The 19409-nt window shown below is 40.0% G+C and overlaps 1 protein-coding gene across 11 annotated transcripts in view; it reads left to right on the top strand.

Moving 5' to 3' along the window:
* rapgef2b (Rap guanine nucleotide exchange factor 2b) overlaps positions 1-19409 on the top strand; it is a 109911-nt gene that overhangs the window by 63328 nt on the left and 27174 nt on the right. For 6 of the 11 annotated variants that reach the window (XM_084954561.1, XM_084954527.1, XM_084954552.1 and 3 more), the window contains one exon: positions 5280-5297. The exons of 3 other annotated variants lie outside the window; for them this stretch is intronic. In XM_084954561.1, coding sequence (XP_084810687.1) covers positions 5280-5297 — 18 coding nt within the window. Of the gene's footprint in view, positions 1-5279; positions 5298-12346; positions 13057-19409 lie in introns of those variants that run through there. 2 more of the 11 variants (XM_084954578.1, XM_084954584.1) reach the window with 2 other exon arrangements.

Genomic DNA, 19409 nt, shown 5'->3' with positions numbered 1-19409 from the left:
TGGCTTTAAACTACCCGTTTGTCTCACCACCAGTTCATAAACTGAGTTGTAAAACAGCCAAATCGATTAGTCCTTTACATTTGAACATTGGTTATTAGCCATTTTCACAGTATTTGACTTTGTAAACTCTTATCTTTAAAGCTTTAATGATTTGTCAAACAAGAAATTACCTTAATTGGAATGTTTTGATAACTCATGAGTCGCTTATTCTGTTCTTATGCAATGGTTCCAAACATTGTTAGTCATAGCTTTTCCAGTGTGAAGACTATGATTACGAGCTGCCCATCAGTCTACGCCTTCACAATTCACAAGAATCGCTCCTTGTCCTAGGGTATTGGTCAGATTTTAGTGAAACAAGATTAATACATATTTATATGAATGTTTGAGCCTCTCTGACTTCTCAGTGGATTTTAATTCTCATTAGTTTGTGCAATACAACCAACCAATAACAACAAAAATTATCACTTTCTTTCTGTTTTTCACACATTACAATTATGTGAACAGTGATGGATCGTGGGCCAGATGAGCTGCTATGTCGTTGATGTGCTGCATTTGTGGGGGGTTTTTTTGGAAGTACTTGAAAATGTCATCTTGAGAGTTGAGGAATTTTTAGTATTTGATAAAATAGTTTTGGTTCATTGGCAAAAAATTATCAGAAGGAACAAATTTAGAAGTCCGTTCACATTGCCCGTTCACTCTCCTCACATCATTTGTGTTTTGTAAACTTCATCATTAATCTCTATTTTCGTATTTCAACGTGCATGATGAGATGTCCTGTGCCAATCCCAGCCACTCTCCTTGGTGCTGCATTAGATCCTGAAATAGCTAATACTTTCCCAGTAGGATAAGTATCCTTCGTTATTAGTGACAGATTGGCTCGTTCCCAGTCTTTACACTGACAAACGAAGGTGTGTTCCCGCTGAAAGCGTCAAATCATCTAGTCTATGAAAAATCAGGCATTCTGGCCCATGTTTGTACATTTTTCCCAATGTTGGACAGTGTTCGACAGAATGAAGTGGATTTCATAGTCCTGTTCAAGTCCAGAGGGAAAGGATAACTATGGCAGGAGCAGCCAGTCCCTATGAAATCTGGAGAATTTTTATTTTTAATTATCAACCCATTAAATCTTTGCTTAAGTTTTTTTTTTTTTCTATGATCAAGGAAACACCACATATGCTGCAAAGTGGTAACTGATTCCTGTATTTATGTTACATGAGCCCCTGCATCCTCTTGCTTCAGCCATTTACCTGGTACATTGATTAAATCTGTGAGCGTTTAGTGCTCAGGCCTCAGAATGATGAGTAGGATCTGGCCACAGGTCACACAGCGTCTGCAGACAGAATCTGTGTGAGCTTCTCTGACCCCTCTACAACAACCTGGACATTCCACTGTAAGTTGCTCTTCAGAGTGCCGGCTTCATAGCTAAAATATAAAAGTAATGCTAACCCTGTATTGGAACTCCCAGTGGGAGAGCTGACACTTCCATGCAGACCCCACTCTCCCCCACAGTCTGAAGTAGAGCTATCATCTGTATAAAGAGAAGATTATTTGATTTTCTGAGTTCAAAGAAAGTACAAATCCTTGATCAAGTAGATCTAGTTTCAGAACACTTTAAATTAATGGCTTCATTTGGACCTGTTTGGACCCCATTTATCATTTGGATGACTTATTTGGGATTGACATACTGTGGAAGATATGCAACTGCTCCTTTAAAAGATCTCATTAACTAGTTTGTTTGCTACACTTTATACAATTCCATACAGCGTGCCTTGGAATTAAATGAAAATACAAAGATGTACAGAATGCATTTAAAATAAAAAACAGAATTGTTTAATTTACTGTTGGGGAAGTGAACTTGTATGTCTTGTTTCAGAGAGCACAGATGACTAGAGCTGCTGTTTTAGTCTGTGCAAAGAATAAGTGTTAGACTAAAAGGGGTCAGTTTAAAATGAATCACTTAAATAGATGAATCATCAGAATAAGTGCCATCTTTTTTCTCATCTGCATATATTTGCGACGCAGAAGCTGTTAAATGCTAGACATATTAATCGGGGAAATATGTGCATTTAGGATTGGTCATATCTATAAGTTGATGTAAAGCAGCCCATATGATATTAATCTTGTGTTTTTGTGGCCAGATTTCACACATAATTGGCTTGGCTCTCACAGGAAGATCTTAATTTGAAATCTGCCTGCACAGCTTTATTTGGCTCTATTATTTTTACAACCTGGAAAATTGTTTCTAATAATGCTTGATGGTGTAGGTGGAAAATACGCCACACTATTACAGAGCTTGTACAGTTGTACTTGTTTTAATCTTAACAAGACAGCAGTTTAAAAAAATGGCAACGTGAAAGCAAAATGTTTGCTTGGTTGAACTGCCAGCATCATGCACCGTTTTGTTTGTTATCGTCCGCTGATGCCATAAAAGACGGCAGTCAGCAACAGACAATGAACGATGGAAGTCGTGATTAGTCGGGGCACTGTGTATTCTGCAGGCATGAACAGACATGATTTCACGAGTCTCTAATTGCTTAATCTGGCACAGTAATGTTCATAACAGGTATAAATATCTGTTAGGAACATATTTCTTGTGTAGACTGAGTCTGACATGAGAAGTTGTCGACGATATTTTTATGAGCACTACACCAAACACCTTTTGGAGTTCTAAAATCACATTTCAAACTTGCATTGCTTCAATGCAGACGCCGTGTGTCGGCTGGCATTAGTAATTCATTGTCCTGCAGGTAGAGAAACAGACTGACCTTTGCAGTATTTCTATGGTGAAAGATGGCAGTTTGGGCTTCCTTTCTAAAGTACTGTTCTGATTTACTGCCAGACTTAGTGACCACACTTTTTTCTTCTGCAGGGTACCTTTAAAAGCTTTTGATTAAAGGTATGATGTAAGGCTACATATCAAAACGGAGTCATACTCTCATTCCTGTAGTTTGGTACGGGAAATTTAAAGTTATATGCAGTCAGTGTTCTCATCTGAAAAGCTCCTCTGAAAATTCAAGTTTCTATCATTAGACACTCTGCAGACAGTTCTGTTATTTAAATCGATGGAGGCAGATATATAAAAACACATTTCTGCTTCTAGAGATGAATCGGGGCAGTGATAGAGGGCCATGTTTAGGATTCAACACATGCCTCCTGCGTGCTCAGAGCAGTGAGTTGACACTTGTGTGCCTTGTTCAGAATGAAAACACACACACATATATACACGCACACGCCTGATCTTTATATATTCTCTGTAGCAATTGCTCATAATCGCCATTTCTTAGTCGCTCTCCATTTTGCACTTAATCTCACACACTCCATCTCTTCCGCTAATATCAACAGCCATTTTTGCTGTCGACCTGACGCACACACATACCGACATGCACACACAGATTGTGTATCTGATCTCTCACTCAGGCACTTGCTAGAGGTCTTTGTGCAGATTCTGTCACTCACTCTGAAATGAAATGTCAATGTGGCTCCTGTTAAGGCTTTGTGTTTACCACACTGCCGATTTTATCCATTACAGATTTTTAACATATTCCCATCTGTCCTCCTCCCCCCTTCCAATAAAACTCCTCAGACCCCTGTAGACACCCCAAACTCTCTGTGTGGATGAATAATATTCCTTCCTCTGGGTTTACTCGGTGTCCAGCAGGACATCCAAGGCCCCAAACAGATGTTCTATGATTACACAAGCAGCAGGAGGCAGGCAATCAATACTCCTTTTACTCCTTTCCTCCACCAAGGAGGCCTGGAGGTTAGCAAGGCCGCCCTATAATCAGAAGGTCGCAGGTTTAATCCCAAACAGCCAATGTGTCCATCAGCAATCATGTGCTCTGTTGGAGTGTCCTTGACAGTGACATTGCTCACTCATCCACTGACCGCTTTAAGATGTACAGTGAGGCCCAGGAATATTTAGGCAGTGACGCAGTTTTCACATTTTCCGCACCACAGCAGATGTGAAGTGAGAAATTCGAGTTGCAGTTGAAGGGCAGACGACTCTCAGCTTTAATTTAAGGTGTTGAACAAAAATATTACATTACACACTGAGGAAGTTTGTGCGAGGATGTTATCAGTTTCTCTGAGATGTATTGATCTTCAGAAGCACTTCAGAAAATGATATATGGGCAATTCTACAGATGGCCCATATGTCATCGGTGCACTTTGTGGATGGCAGGTTTAAAAAAGAAACAACAAAAGCTTTTTTGATGTGACTTAATTTTTTTTTCTTTCGAGGCTTCTTCATAGGTCATAATATTGTTTTTGGTGACTTTGGTGTACAGACTCGTGCCTCTACAATATTTAAGAGGCTGGACCAAGCTAGCAGTTAGCTTAGCTTAGCCTAGCATAGTTTAGCGTAAACACTGGCAACAAGAGAAACTGCTAGCACTGTTCAAATGTAATAAGTCCTCCTACCACCACTTCTAAAGCTCATCCATTATTGCATCACATCTTGTTGTTTAATCCTTACAATAACCCAAGTGTGTGGACAACAATGTGTAGCTTTACTGCACCAGGTTACCCTCGTTTCCGGTCTTTATACTAAAGCTGTTCTAATCCAGGTAATCAGCTGGAGCTTGATATTTATTGAACAAACATGAGTGTGTTATCAACCTCTCCTAACTCTGTGTGAGAGAGTGAATGCCTGTATTGGTTTTTGAAAAATGTGGTCCTATTCCTGCCTGTGCTAAGCTTGCTTCACAGATAAGCTGCTGTACTGAGTGCTGCATGGTTAGCAAATGCAATTTTTAAAGAAAACCCAGTGAGTCTTATTGTCTGCTTAGAGATCCAAATTAGCCTGCAGTGGTAAGGAAAAAAAACCCAGCAGTTGGAAGTGATCTGTTCAGTAGTCTACAGGCATGCTGAGGTATGTGTGTGCAAGGCAGAATAATGATGCAAGTGAATGTGTGTTCTTTATAACAGTCCTTGTCTAAGAGTACAGAGAAAGTTATATTTTCACCTTGAAGATGAATTAGGCTGTCGAGTCCTGGAACAATGAAAGATTTTGCCATGTAGGTCGATATCATCTTTGTTTTCAGAGGAGATACACTTTGGCTGAAGTTATCTGCCTTAACATGGGAACTCTTGTCATAGTAGAATTTAATCATATAGAAAAACTGTCAAGTAACAGAACAATAGAAACTTGAAAATGGTTGATTTATAGATAGCCGTGGAGCTTTTACCGACTTTTTTCTCACTCGACTGGCAAGTGACATGTTTGATAACTTTGATCTTTTCTCCTTTTTCCACGGCGCTCTCCTTAACCCGGCTTCCAGGAATGCAATAAACCCCAGGTACCGTATCTGTTAACAGTGTTATGTCTTGTTTCCTAGTGTGGGTGTGTTTCTTCTTCTGTCTGTGTGTTCTAGATGTCTGTGTTTGTGCTTCTCCTGGTGCTTTTATCTGCGTCTCTTCCCTCATATCTGTAGGTAGTAGTAGACTTCCTTAATAAATACATCGACTTCCTGGCAAGAAGGCTGATAAAGGGTGACGTCTGCACCACACACACTCCAATTGAATTATCACAACATCAGCATGATCAAATTTTGGATTATTATTCCTGCTGTGTGGGTGTGGTTCTGGTTGGTCTTGCCATTGCTGCTGGATTGCTCGATCATGATGGCTTTGAAAAGTGTAAACCTCTAAAAGAGCAATTTATGCAGCGCAAAGTGTACAAACATAGCATTACCAATAGGTGAGGAAGGGTATATATCATATCTCAGTATTTCATCACAGAGTCCTGCAGTGTTTAAGCAGAAATGGATTATGACAAAGAGGTTGAAAAGTTCAGGGCTCAACTGTTGAGCAGTCAGACTTGCTGATAAATGCAGAGAGAACAAAACCTGCCACTTTCGGCCGCAGAAAAGCCGAGCTCCTATTTTTAGAGCTGTCCTTTGTGACAACCTGCTCCGCTTCAGCTGTGCAGGGACACAAAAGCCCCGGTGTCGAAATAGGCGTTGTATAGGCACTACACCAAGGAGTAGAGAAACAGTTTCCTACACTTATCTCCTGCCTGACTTAATTATGTTCTTTATCAATTATTGATTCATTCATCATTTGGGCCATAAAATATACAGATCAGTCATAATATTTAAATGGTGTTGTCAGATTTTAAAAAATGTAGACAGATAATGTTATGAGTTATATAATAAACTTGGTACACTAGCAAATAATTGTTTTAACCTGAAACAAATAACAAATCCTCGTTTCCAGTTTATTCTCTGAGCAGCTGATTAATCAGCACACCGCTTCAGCCCCAAAGGTTCTGCTTATTTTAAAGTAATTAAAATCTCAACAGTCTCTTGATTATGGTCATTGCTGAACGAAATGATCGTCCCTTTTATTTTCTGTAGTGTTGCATATTTATTACATTACATATATACATATATATTTTCATTTGCAGCTGCAGCTTAAGTTTCCTTTGTTTCTTTGAAATGAAACACCCACGCCTCTTTTCCCAGCATGGACTGCAGAGACACAATCAGTGTTTGTAGTTATTAATAGCCAAATATCAAACATTATGCTTTGATGGAAATAGAGCAGATATTTTGGGAGAGTTCAGACCTGATAATACAGCTGAAATGCTGCCTCGTGCAAGCGAACAAAATCAGGTACTCATTTACAGGCTGCGCCTCATTTCTCAGCCAGTGTGCTAGCACACGCTTACTGACATTTGATGTGCTTTTCATGTCAGTTTTGACATTCAAAGACCTTTTTTGAAAGTTGAGTATTTTCAAAAGGCTTGACAGATGACATTTATTTCAATGGTAATGAGCCTGCACGGCGATGATAACATGGTACTCTGGGCGTCTTTTTAATGGTGTTTATCACTTAAATTAGATCAAAATCTCTCCAAACAATTAGAAACAAATGTTAGATTTGTTTACTGTAGTGACCGGGTAAATAAGGGGTAAAATGACAACTATCTCACCAACTCATTTCTCAAAGTTCCCTAAAGCTGTCAAAAAGCTGAGAAAGTGGGAATGTGATGATTGTGGTTTAGTGTTATTTTTCTTGGCTCTGTTTGAAATGACAGACCTGCATACAGACATGAAATCAGCCTTTTATTAAACCTCCTCATATTGAAATGTCAGTGACACTGAATTGATACTGATATGAACCATGATCCGTCAATAAAATTGAAGAATAGGACTTGCTTAAGGTAATATCTTCTTATGTAAATTTGTAAAAGGCAATGAAGTGTTGAAATCTAAAAGGTAATTCAGAAGGTGCATTAAATTCCATACGAACAATTAATCCATTTGTATCTGACTCTGCACACTTTCCAGCAATTTAAAGTATGAAGCCGGTTTTAAATCCTGACATAATGACCATGTGTCTCATTAAGGTTCTATTAACTAGTCATTGTGCACTCTTCCCTCTAACTCATCAACAGATTGAAATTGTTAGAATAGTTTTCACAGTGAAGGTAGTTGTACAAATGTGATTTGTATCATCTGCTACGGTTTGCAGGTCTACTGAAGATCTCACGGTAAATTCTCAGCCCAATTAACGTCAGTGTCAGCCAGATTGTTTGTCCATCATATTGGTATAGACTGAAATATCTTAACTGCTCTTGGATGGATTGTTTTGGAAAAATGTGCAAACATTAATGGTCTCCATAGAAGAAATATTGATAGTCTTTTCTTATGACTAAATACTTCCAAAGCTAATCGGATTCCTGTCAGCTTCATCTTTGTTTGGCCAGTGCCAGTCACCACATTTTGCAGGGATGTTTGATAAGATAGTGGGAGTTTAACAGCCCTGCGCCAACACCTTGGTCTTGGTCATGTTCCTTCTACTCATTTCTAAACAGTGTTTGTGGTGTGGCAGATTCATTGTCCCTCTGGGGAGAAACAAGTTTGACGTCATTGCCATCAGGGTGTGAGCTTGGTCTGCAAAGGCTTTATGATGTTATAGACTGTCAAGATAATATCCACATAAATGCCAGTCCATCCATCTGATCCATCCTATCCAGGTGGACACTGATTGATTTGAATATTTTTGCTAATTGGTACAGAAAGACCTTATGAATATCTTGAATTTAGCTGATCCTAATAGCGTTGTATGCTGCATTTGGGATTTTACTGATAATGAGTTGATAGTGTCCATCAGTTGTTAATTGTATAGTTTCAGCTTTTCAGGTACATTTGAACTTTTGTGGTTAAAGATTTCCTTTTCTTTCCACTGATTAAGAATGAGTCGACACATGCAGTTGTAACTGTGACACTAAAACCACATAATTCGGCTCGCTCCCACAGCATTCAGTGCTAACGACTTCCAGTTCATTCGCTTCTACAGTCAGTCGTTAACGTGATCCGGAAACCTCTAGTCACTGATCAACCTGTCACTCATTTGGAAACTATCTCACTTTGTTGCTTATTCTCTGAAAGCATGTCTTTTGATTCCCTTTTCCTATTTATGCACCTTGTAGCAGGTGCACGGACACAACAGATGTTATGCCCCCGTGAACCTACAAGTGTAATCTTTCAGATGTGCCTGGTTGCCTGAGTTTCTGTCAAATTATTTTCAGAGCAGCGTGGAGGTGACAACAGCTTGAAAAATGAAATGATCCCTCGGGCTGTAGCAAGTATGAAAATGGAGTCTCTTTATTAGATCATCTTTTGCGTTCTAACAAAGTTATTTAGAGCCAGCGTAATGGGACTGGCATCAAGGATTAATGCGCTGTGTTCTCTCTACACGTGGGGTTACAAATTCACCGAACAAGGTTAGAGACAGATCAATAAATCAAAGTATGTTGAGTTTGATCCTCTATTGGCCACTGTGTGTCTTCCACAATGTGCTGATGTATAAGGTGTCTGTGGCTGATTGAGCCTATGGAATTTTTTTTAGTCATCTTATGAGCATAACAGCAAGTCGTTGTTTTGTTTTGTTTTTTAATTCAAATAAATCAATTAAGACAAAAAGACAAGTATACATTAACAGGTGTAGTACTTAAGATGTCTGTTTCAGATTTTTTCTAGAGCTTCAAGGGTGTCCTAAAGACAATGCATCATACACACAGTAATCTGTTTTGAAGAAAAAAAAGAATAACTCCTGTCATATTTATTGTTCTGATTTTTTTTTTTCTGATAAAAAAAATATAAGTTTGTGTGCATTAAAGGAGGTTAGTGGTCTGTGGTGACAACCTTCAATTCACTGTGTGCCAATAAATCAGGTTAATAAAGGTTTTTTTTTTTTTTTTTTTTTTTTTTTTAACGTCTTGGGTGGGCAACTCCTCCACAACTAGGATTTACTGTGGGATCAGCTGAGTGGACAGAAATGTCTGAAATCCTCCATTGCTCAGTCATCTGCAATACCAGTGATGTTGTTTTAACCATGTGTCTTCAATCTGCTTTCAACTATCCCAAAAGAAAGATCATGAGGTGATGACATTAAAGTTTGAGTAACTACACCTCAGTCGTGCAGTGTTGGTTGGTTTGATTTTGTGCATGTATGTCTGGGATTTGGCAAAGAAAGGCATTTTTCTCTTGCATTATTTTTTTCTTAAATGTTGCTGTAATACTGAACAATTTGATCCTGCTTTGCTGGTGCCAAGAAAATGCTTGATTTATGAGTGCCTTATGCTGTTATCGCCATTGAAATACTTGGCTGTGCAAGTGTGTCATGTCTATGCAGGGGTGTTTGATCCAGTAGTGTAATGAGTTTTTTTTTATTGCCCTAATGCCACATATCAGCAGCCACAACACAATCACATGGCCTTTCCCTATAAATGCATGGAACAATTGAAGCCTGACTGGGTTCACAGGCGGTTTACAAATGGCAGATGAGGCCCCTCACCCACCTCGTGCATTTAGCACACACTGCAATTGAGATCAAGTTCATTGCTGGTGTTTCAAGTAGCATTTTTCATGTCACTCTGACAATCTCCCAAGATCGATGCTCACCTGCCTCTTTCCCTTTACCTTGAGCTTGTGATTAGTCACTAAAAAAAAATGATTAATTGGCTTGTTTGTTCCTTTAAATGAGCTTGCTATGAAAGGTTTAAACAAGGGGGGCTGGGCAGGAGGGTCTGATATTCCCCAGACGCAACCACGTTGCCGAGGTGATGTAATGATGCCCTGGTCCTCCCCCCGCCGGCAATTGTTGGAGACATTAATGACTGGGCTGCACAGACAAGCACCTGAGCTTTTTGGTTGTTTTGATACATTACATCATGGCTCCGGGGCAGGAGAGGTGATGTCATACCGGGTCTCCAGCTTCCCTCCCCCTCTCCGCCTCCCACTCACATCCCCATTGCTTTGACTGGAGCAGCTCCAAAACCAGCGTGTAGTACGCTGCTTTCTAAGCATTGTCTGAAGCGGAGTAGCCAGACTCTTTACTAAAAGGCTACAGCATCAGCTGTCTGCATACATGAAAAAATAATGTGTCAGTGCTTTTATTGGATTAGTTATTGTTTCATTTTCAAATGTTCATCAGTCTTTGTCAGAAATTAAGTTTATATTGCACGGGCTTTACAAATGGTTGTTTGCACCATTTAGATCCATCTTAAGTATGAGGCTCTAAAATCATATTATGATTCCTGCTTATGGATGTGAATAATATAGAGCTGCAGCAAAGCACTGCTTCATTTTTGATTCATTTGTGATGCTATGAAATGCCAAAGATACTGCCTGTCACAGCTTCTGCATGATACCTGCAGGTTATGTTTTGTGTTTTGTCCACAGTCCAGAACCAAAAAATACACATTATATTAAAGTGAAGTTTAAAAAAAAAAAAGTGCAAAAAAAGTTCACCGTTTTAGTTAATGTGCCTAAAAATAAATTTGTTAGTAATATTTCTCGTTTCATGTTGTGTAACAAAGTGATGCATTGATGCCGAAAGGGAACTGATTCATCCTCCTCCAGCAGTTTTGCAAAATGCTAAAAAACAGACAGTGGTGACAAAATGACTGAGACCTGCAACAATGCAGGAAAATAACTGAACAATGACCAAAAGAATAAATGATAATAAATGGTATATCTACTATTCGAGATTCTATGTGATTTTTATAGTTTAATCTGCTGTTGAGTATAGAGAACGTGTAAACAGACACAACTCTTCTTTTAATGTTTTGTGCTCTGCGTGTTGTTTCTAAGCTTGATTCCTGGTTGTTTTGTGGCGAGTAGCAAGCTGGCCTGTAGTTTGTTGCCTTTGGTTTGCTGTCTAAATCCTCATTGTTCCCTGTGGTGCAGTTTCTGTCATTGTGTAGTCCTCCTCATATCTCAGTCTCTCAGCAGACCTTTATATATATATATATATATATAGATATATATATATAGATATAGATAGAGATATATATATATATATATATATATAGATAGAGATATATATATATATATATATATATAGATAGATAGATAGATAGATATATAGAGAGAGAGAGAGAGAGAGAGAGAGAGAGAGAGAGAGAGAGAGAGAGAGAGCCTTCTATTTATCCAGTATCTAGAGTCTCCACAGGCATGGCCTCCCACCTGAACACACACATATAAGAAGTACTTTTCTTCCTCTCAGAAAGCAAAATGTAATGTTGTGTGTTTGATTGGTGATGCTGCTGCTCGCTGTAGTACAGCTGAGTGAAGTGGAAGAGTCTATTGCCACTTTTCTATTTTATGCACTCTCTCCCCTCCCTGCCTCCATTTCAGCATGTCTTGCTGCCTCCGTCGCCACAGCAACTGAAGGCCCTAGAGGGTGTGTAGCGGGCTGGATGGGTAGATGAGTGGGTGGGTGCAGGGGGCTCGTGCTCACCCAGTTGCTATGGCTATTCCAGCTGAGTGACAGTGTGACATCATTGCTGCCAGTCTGTGTTCCTGCAGTGAGCCCCCTGTGAATGCTTTCGCCTCTCCGGAGAAGCAATGCTACTGTTTCCTCTCTTTCCATATTTTACTCTCACACTCAGGAGGAGGTGCTGCCGTCTCTCCACCCAGGAAATGGCTTTCCTTTTTCCGTTTCTATGCCAACAAGCTCCAGCCATGGTCTGGTGCTGAAGTGAGGGATAATGGCATTATTCCACTGTGCTCTTCTCTACCAACCAATTCTTCATCCCTCTGTTTCCCTCTACCTCTTTTTACCTTTTGGACTTATTGCCTTCCTCCCACTTCTCAGCTGTGTATCACCTTCTATCTCTCCTTGGACATTGCTTTTCATCCATCTTCCTCATTTTTATTTAATCATCCACCCTCTTCTATCTCTCTATCAGAGCTGGGGTGTTGTAAGTCCTCCAGATGAGCACAGCCATAGTGGCTGCTCTGACAGCATCACTCTCAGGCAGGGAGGAGGTCCTTATCCCCCCACCCCCCTTCCTCTTCTTCCTCCACCACCACCACCTCCCTCCCCCTCCTCCACCACCACTGACACACATCCCCCTGCTCCCGTTACAAACAAACCGCTGGGTTTAACGTACAGTACCTCGGCGGAGGCTGCAGGCGTCTCGGTCTTCAAATAATCTAATGGTGCATAAAGGCGTGCGTGTGTGTTTTCGCGTGTGTCGCTTTACTTTCGCGAGAGGGAGGGAGAAGGAGATAGAGAGGGAAGGAAGGCGGAGGGAGCAAACGTGAGTGAAAGTGTTGTCAGCCATTTTTCTCAGCTTTTTCCCCTGTTTCTGCTTTCTTATCGCGCGCCACTGCTCTCCGGTTGGAGATGTGATTGTCAAGTGCGCGGAGAGAAGACGCTGGCTGTTTTTCTTCGCTTGGATAAAAGGATTTTTCCCCCTCTGTCCTCCTCCTCCTTTTCGGTGATTTTAAGATATTTCTGTTGGAAGAAGCAGGGTGGCTGGAATAAACGCAGAAGGTGGTGTCGATTTGGAGTGTCAAATCAGGCCAAGGAACAGCGGATACTCCCAAAACTGACAAGCCGCCGCCGCCTCCTTCCAGGGAGACGGCGCAGCTGAGGGAGGGGAAAGGGCAGGTCGCTTTGGATGAAAATGAGGGTCTATGCTGTAGCATAGAGCAGGTCCGGGATGTTAGATTTTAGCCCGGTGAACATTTTTTCATTATGAAACCATTAGCAGCATCAGACAGCAATGGAGTCCCGAGCCAGCAAGATAAAACCCCGGTAAGTAGCCTATCGACTTGCAGCGTTTTTTTTCTCCATCTTTTTTTCTGTCTCTCGCCCTCATTTATGACCCCGTAGATATGATTACCGGCCGTATAATGGATGTGCATCAGATTTCTATCGAGCCTGCACAAGATGAATGAACGCAGGGCAGACCAAGGACGCATCAGAAACCCGAATCACAAGCTGATTATTGCCCCGTCGAGCCTCCGATGTGTGTCAGTGTGTTGTACTAGAAACGGCCGCCATGTGCTTGCTGTCACTGACGCGCGCAGACACGCGCACAACTGCGTGAATCTTACATTATCGATCTGCCAGGACATTAGAATAAAATATTCTAAAAATAAAAAATCAGAGCGAGGTCAGTAATGGTTCAGTGCCACCTTGCACCCACGAAGGCCCTTGAACAGTAGCCCTTATTTTCCTGTGGTCAAACACGAACACATCGTTGCAGATGTAGCCTGTGTCTGTCTTTTAATGACCGACACATCTTTCTCATCACGTTTAACGGCGCAGTGAACGTGAAGAATAATCGTAAGTCGCTAAAGTGAAATTAGCTTTGCCAGGTATTATTTGCATCGGAGATGCAAGCAGTGAATCCTGAATCCCGGGTGTATTTTTTTTGCCTTTTCTGGGAGATGATGTCATGTGTTCAGAGAGCTCCCCTAAATTCAGTTAGCCCACCTTTTAGGCTCCAGGAGCTGTTACAGCCGGGTCGCATTACAGAGACTGATGCACGATGAGTTATTTTAAAGCATAAAATGGTTAATTCAGCCCGAGAACACACAGAAAGGATGTTGGGTGTTTTTAATCCCCCCCCCCCCTCTTTCCCTCCCTTCCTTATTACCTCGCTAAAGTTGCTTCTAGTTTGTACCACCGGCTTCTTGCTGGTGGCGCTGTCCGTGGTGCTGGAAGCAGCCGGCAGCTCCAGCAGACACTGGAGGCCTGAGCAGATAGATCGACTGTCAGCACCGCTGGCATCACTCACACATCGCGACCGCACACATCCATTCACACACATACAGAGACAGGGCCGTAAATCACACTGATGGACGTTTCCTGCTTTGCAGAGCACAGATGCTTAACGAAAAATCACCTTAATATTCCTATAATAGACATGGACATGTCACCATAGATGAGATGGCTCATCTTCTTCCCTCTCAGTTTATGCTGCTTCCCTCAGGGACCCCTGTAGGTGACCAAGGCCCTAACAATACTCATATGAAGTTGTTTATACAAGATCGATTCCCCCCCCCCCCAAAATGTGGCATATTAAACAAATTCTTTTTTTCCCCCTATTGCAACTATCCATCTGCAGATCTTTAAAGCTTATGTCATTTTGAAGCCTTACCTATAGCTACACTGTCATTTTAATAGGATATAAGCCATTACAATGCATACACAGTATAGCACCTTATGGCTGCCTTGCCTTTTAGCACTTTTCCATATTTTAATGATTGGCACATATATTTAGGCCTATACTCTTCTTTTTTTTTTTTTTTTTTTTTAAATCTCTCCAAATAAACATGTTCATTGTCACTTCAGTCATTGCATATAAATTAATTTTGAGAGAATAAATTGACTAATTTCCCAGAAATCTAGTAAACACCACAGAGCAGAAAAAGAGTGCTTTACACACTTATGATCTTAAATCATTTATTATAGGATTGCTGTAATCACTGTTAATGAGGAAGGGGCCAAACAGCTGTCAAGTAGCACATAATTCTAATTAAAGCGTTGTTGCTGGCAGGATAGAAGAATTTCAAGTGCCAAAACATGTTTAGAGTCTGGAGCGCATCGCACTTACTTGTCTAACCGAAAAGTTAGACAAATTATACAGACAATTAAGTAAGTTAACAAAAGGGCAAGAATGGAAAATTACAGAAAGTAGACTGCAGTAATCGCAATCATCTTCATCATCTGTATCTTACTCTTTTTCTTCCAATTTTCAGACTAATTGTTGTTAATTTAATTGTATTCCTTTTCACAAGCTCTGTAAAGATCTTTAGCTTAGGTATCAAACTTGCCCTTATCTCTTCTTACCGTCTTACCCCCTTCATTTGACTTTTGTTTTCTTATGTTCTTAGCATACAAATGAAGGCTTGTGTAAATAGTCCCTTATCCCAGCAGGAAACCCACCATGGGTAGAGTCAATAAAAGCCACTAGATCTTATTACAGCAATCACACTATCATCACCATTGCTTATCTTTCCCATGAAAACGTATGGTTTCATTTATCTTTATTGCAACAAGTTACATGCTAACTAATAGTTCATGTTGAATTCTTGCGCTTTGAAGAGGCTTTATGACTGGATCTTTTGGTGATGGAAGAACAGCATTTCTCATTCACAAAATTTGAGAGAAAAAATAGATTTCCACGGATTGAAGAGCAATATCCAAACGTTTTGTCAGATAATACGTTGTGCCTTTATTCATCTTGAATGTCAATAAAAAAAAAAGCTTGGTCTTTTTTTTGTTTTTTACTTTTCGTAAAGAAAAAAACATTTTATTTTTTTTAATTTCTTTTTTTTAGAAGTGTAATATTGCACTTCGGCAGAAAAAACTTTTCACAGTGTTTGACATTTGGTAAAAAAAATTATTCCAATGACAATATAGTGGATTGCCTCATTGTAGGTAATATTTTCTCCCTATCTAACTGCTGACTTGTGTGTTACTGACTGGTGGAGCTGTATCTGGGGAAGGGAAAGCACAGAGCATATCAAACCCGTTTAATCGGACACCCTGCCCAAAAGATTTTAATCTCTTGATCCGCGAGGCTCAGGAAAGCGAGAAGCTGCCACTATGGTCAGGGAAAACTCTGGGATGTGCCTGTTGCCTCTTAGGCATCCAGGTTGTCTATTTTTCCATTTTGTAACAAGAAGAGAAAGTTTTAAATCCCATGTGAAATGTATAAAGGAGCAGCACAGCTTCAAGCTATTTCACCAGCAGAAAATCAGAAATGAATCATAAAAAAATCCCTGTTTTTTTTGTTTTTTTTTTTTGGTTTGTTTGTTTGTTTTTTGTCCAAAATTTAAACCCAACCACTGAAATTTGTTTTCAGTGGAAGTTAAAATCTGCATTTTCCATTGTGGCAGACTGGTGACCCTCTAGAATGGAAGTCTAGTGTAGCAGCAGTGATTCACTCCCAGCATATAAAGGCAGTAAAGAGATTGAGAGCCAGCCAGGGTTTCCACCCAGCAATCTAGGTCATTAGGTCTGCAGTGTAATTTAAGGAGCACCACATCTGCTCACATGTAGGCAGAGTTCAGTGTTGTGGCTTGAGCATTAGAGCGACGCTTAATCCTCCTGTGACAGCTGATTGTACGTATTTTCGGCTCGCGCTTCTGCAGAGTTCACTTCATTTGTTTGCCAGAGAACAGTGAATGTGGAGCACAGAAAGCCCTATATACACTAAGGTAGGAGAATAGAAACACATTCACACTGTGGGAGATGTTTATTGTCACCAATATACACCAATTTAATAAACAATGTTTTACTATGGATTGTGCATATCCGTTGGGGTTAACAACTGGTATGTACAATACCGTATCATCATGCTGCTAATTGAAAATACTTAATGAGTCAGAGTCATTATTGTTGCTCTGTCATCCATCTTGGCCCAGTCTCGTGGATGCCATTGGGCCAAATAAGTCGATGGATCGCATGCTTATGGGCTGCATGGACCCTGGGTTATTGACTGACAGACGGCTGACCTAAATGAGTGTAGAGAAAGGATTAAGTGTTTATTATCCTTTCCCTTTATCCTGCTTTCTGGTCCTCCCTTTATCTCTGGGTCTTTCCAGGGGGAGGGGCGTGTGGTATTCCCCTTTTTTAAAGTGTATTATTATTATTTAATCATTTATTTATTTATTTTTAATTCTGTTATTATTTATTTTTGGAGGAGGAGGGGGGACTTTTTTGCCTGGTTGTGGAAACCAGTTGGGATAATCATATCGACAAATCTTACATGGTCATTTTTGTTTGTACTCGCAGAAATGACAATATTCACTTAACCTCTGTGCACTCTCCCTAACTGTATGTTAAAAATATTTCCAGAACTGAATTGTTTACTTGTTATCAAAGTATGTTTTTGTGTGGTGTTTTAGATGCAGATTTTTTGTTATCTTTTAATAATCTGTATTTGTAAAGAATAGGGTTTTTGATTTTTCTGTGTTTCCGTTACTGTAACAAAACCCAGAATGCATCAGAGCCCATCCCACTAGTTTCTCGTTTGTCTGTGGTGCTCAGCCCTAAGTTTTTTTTTTTTCCTGCAAATTGTCTTTAGACATTTTAAAGCCTTTTTTTTCCTTAAAAAAAACCTAAACTTGTTCATATTTCAGGGACTGTTTTCAGGTGCAGAGTTGTCTGCATTTCAGTACTCCCGGAAATCAACTCAAAATAAAATGCAGTGCTGCTTTGTTAATGATAATGGAGCATGTAAGAGCAACAATGTACCTCACTGGTGTGTATTTGAGGCCAAGCTTTCCTCGCTTCCAGCTTCGCTGTAATCCCAGAGTACAAATTTCCTTTGGGATAAAAGTGACGTTGATGGCAGGCCTCAAGGCTACATCACTCTAGCGAAAAATGTCTAAGCTTAAATATAAATTGCTAGAGCTCCAATATAACCTTATGTCTGAAATTTGTATTGCAACGAGTGACGTATTACGCCATAAAAGTCATCAAAAGGAAATGTGATGAGGCTTTATCATTACAGATACAAACAGACAAAAGAGATTCATCAGATAATATTTGTTCAGTAATATTGTGGAAGTCAGCTGGAGGCACTCAGGGTGAAGTCAACCAGACGAGGGAGTGAAAAAAAGCAGCCCGAGGCGGGATAGAGAGCGACTAGGCCCTCCGGTCGACCATTTTGGTTGGTGCAGCCAGCCAGATAATTAATCGTGATGGCAATCTTTGACACAGTGTAATCACATCACACCTCGGTGCCACAGGAGCAGCACTGTCTGGCTCTTGGTCTCTTGTCACTGACACATGAAGGCGCTTTGTGAATTGATATGTCTCAGGTTAAAATTTTTCACTCACAAAGGTCTCCAAATAACTTCCAAATCAGTTCAGTGCTCCAACATATTCAAGCCCTTCAGTTTTATTGTGACTCTGCCTCATGAATGTTAAGAAGTCTTTTAGTCAAAACTAGTTTCTTCTATCTATCACACAACGATCATTCTGGCAGCAAAACACTTCCATTCTCAAAAACTCTTTCATTAAGCCGTAATGCAGATGAGCACTTCAGGAGCTGTGACGATGGATGTTTTCATTGAGTACATTCAAGAGCAGATGATGGCTCAGACCTATTTACTTGCAAATGAAGATCCCGAGATGCATTTCTATCCAATCTATTCCATTTGTCATCCAAGTGGGACTTCAAGGCTGATTTCCAAAATAATCTGAGGCAGAGATGTTATTTGCATCCCAAATTGGTGGATGATGTTGATACCCAGACTTCTGAATTTCAGAGATGAGTTAACCTTTCATAGCTTAGAAATGAAGAGCTGAAAATGTTGCTGGTCACCTCTACGTCAGTTGTTGTTGTTTTTCTTTAAAATTTCAAAGTCTCACCCTAATTCATCACCATTTATCAAAGCTGAGTAAACACGTTTTTACTGTCAAGTGAGGAAACATTTGGGGGAAAAAAATCACTGAACATAAAAAATAAAAAATCTTGTTTACTATCAAAATTTAAAACTCCAAACCCAATCTCAAGATGTTTAGATTTGGCTGATTTCCTGAGTGGAGCAGACTAGTTAAATCGGCCCACTTTGACTTTTCAGTTTAAAAATCTAATATTAATGCTCTGCCACAGCATGAAGTGGAGTTGAAGCATGCCCCAGAGCTAACAGTCTCCCTGCAGAGTATCCGATGTATATTGGTAAATAAAACATTTAGCCATCAAATAGTCAAGTCTAGAGACACCATGAACCAGTTTATCCTGTTTGATTAAATCCATAATTCACCACTCTGACATTCTAGTCAGATTTGACAGATGTCAAGCCACAAATGTTAGCTATGTTCTATGGGCTTCAGGTGGTCTATAATCAATGAGTATATCATACATTTTAACAACTCATCCATCAGGTTGGATTTTAAATGCATAGGACAGCAGTTGAACACTAATTATGTCAGTGTAATAATAATTTTCTGAGCTAATACCTGAATTATTTTATCTATAGAATTACAGAAACTTGCAGAAAAACTTTCAATAAATGGATCAAGATTCCAAAGTCCCAGGACATTAAATTGATAATTTTAGGCCTTAAATCATTACCAATTATGGAAATTTGTGCTGCTGTGTTTGCTGTTGACTGTCTCCACTCTAACGCCACACATACAGAAAC

The sequence above is a fragment of the Perissodus microlepis genome, chromosome 2 (genome assembly GCF_051167445.1).
Source record: "Perissodus microlepis isolate ML-2025 ecotype Zambia chromosome 2, ASM5116744v1, whole genome shotgun sequence".
NCBI lineage: Eukaryota > Metazoa > Chordata > Actinopteri > Cichliformes > Cichlidae > Perissodus > Perissodus microlepis.
Note: the sequence above shows the minus strand (reverse complement) of the source record. Positions and strands in the feature narration are given on the sequence as shown.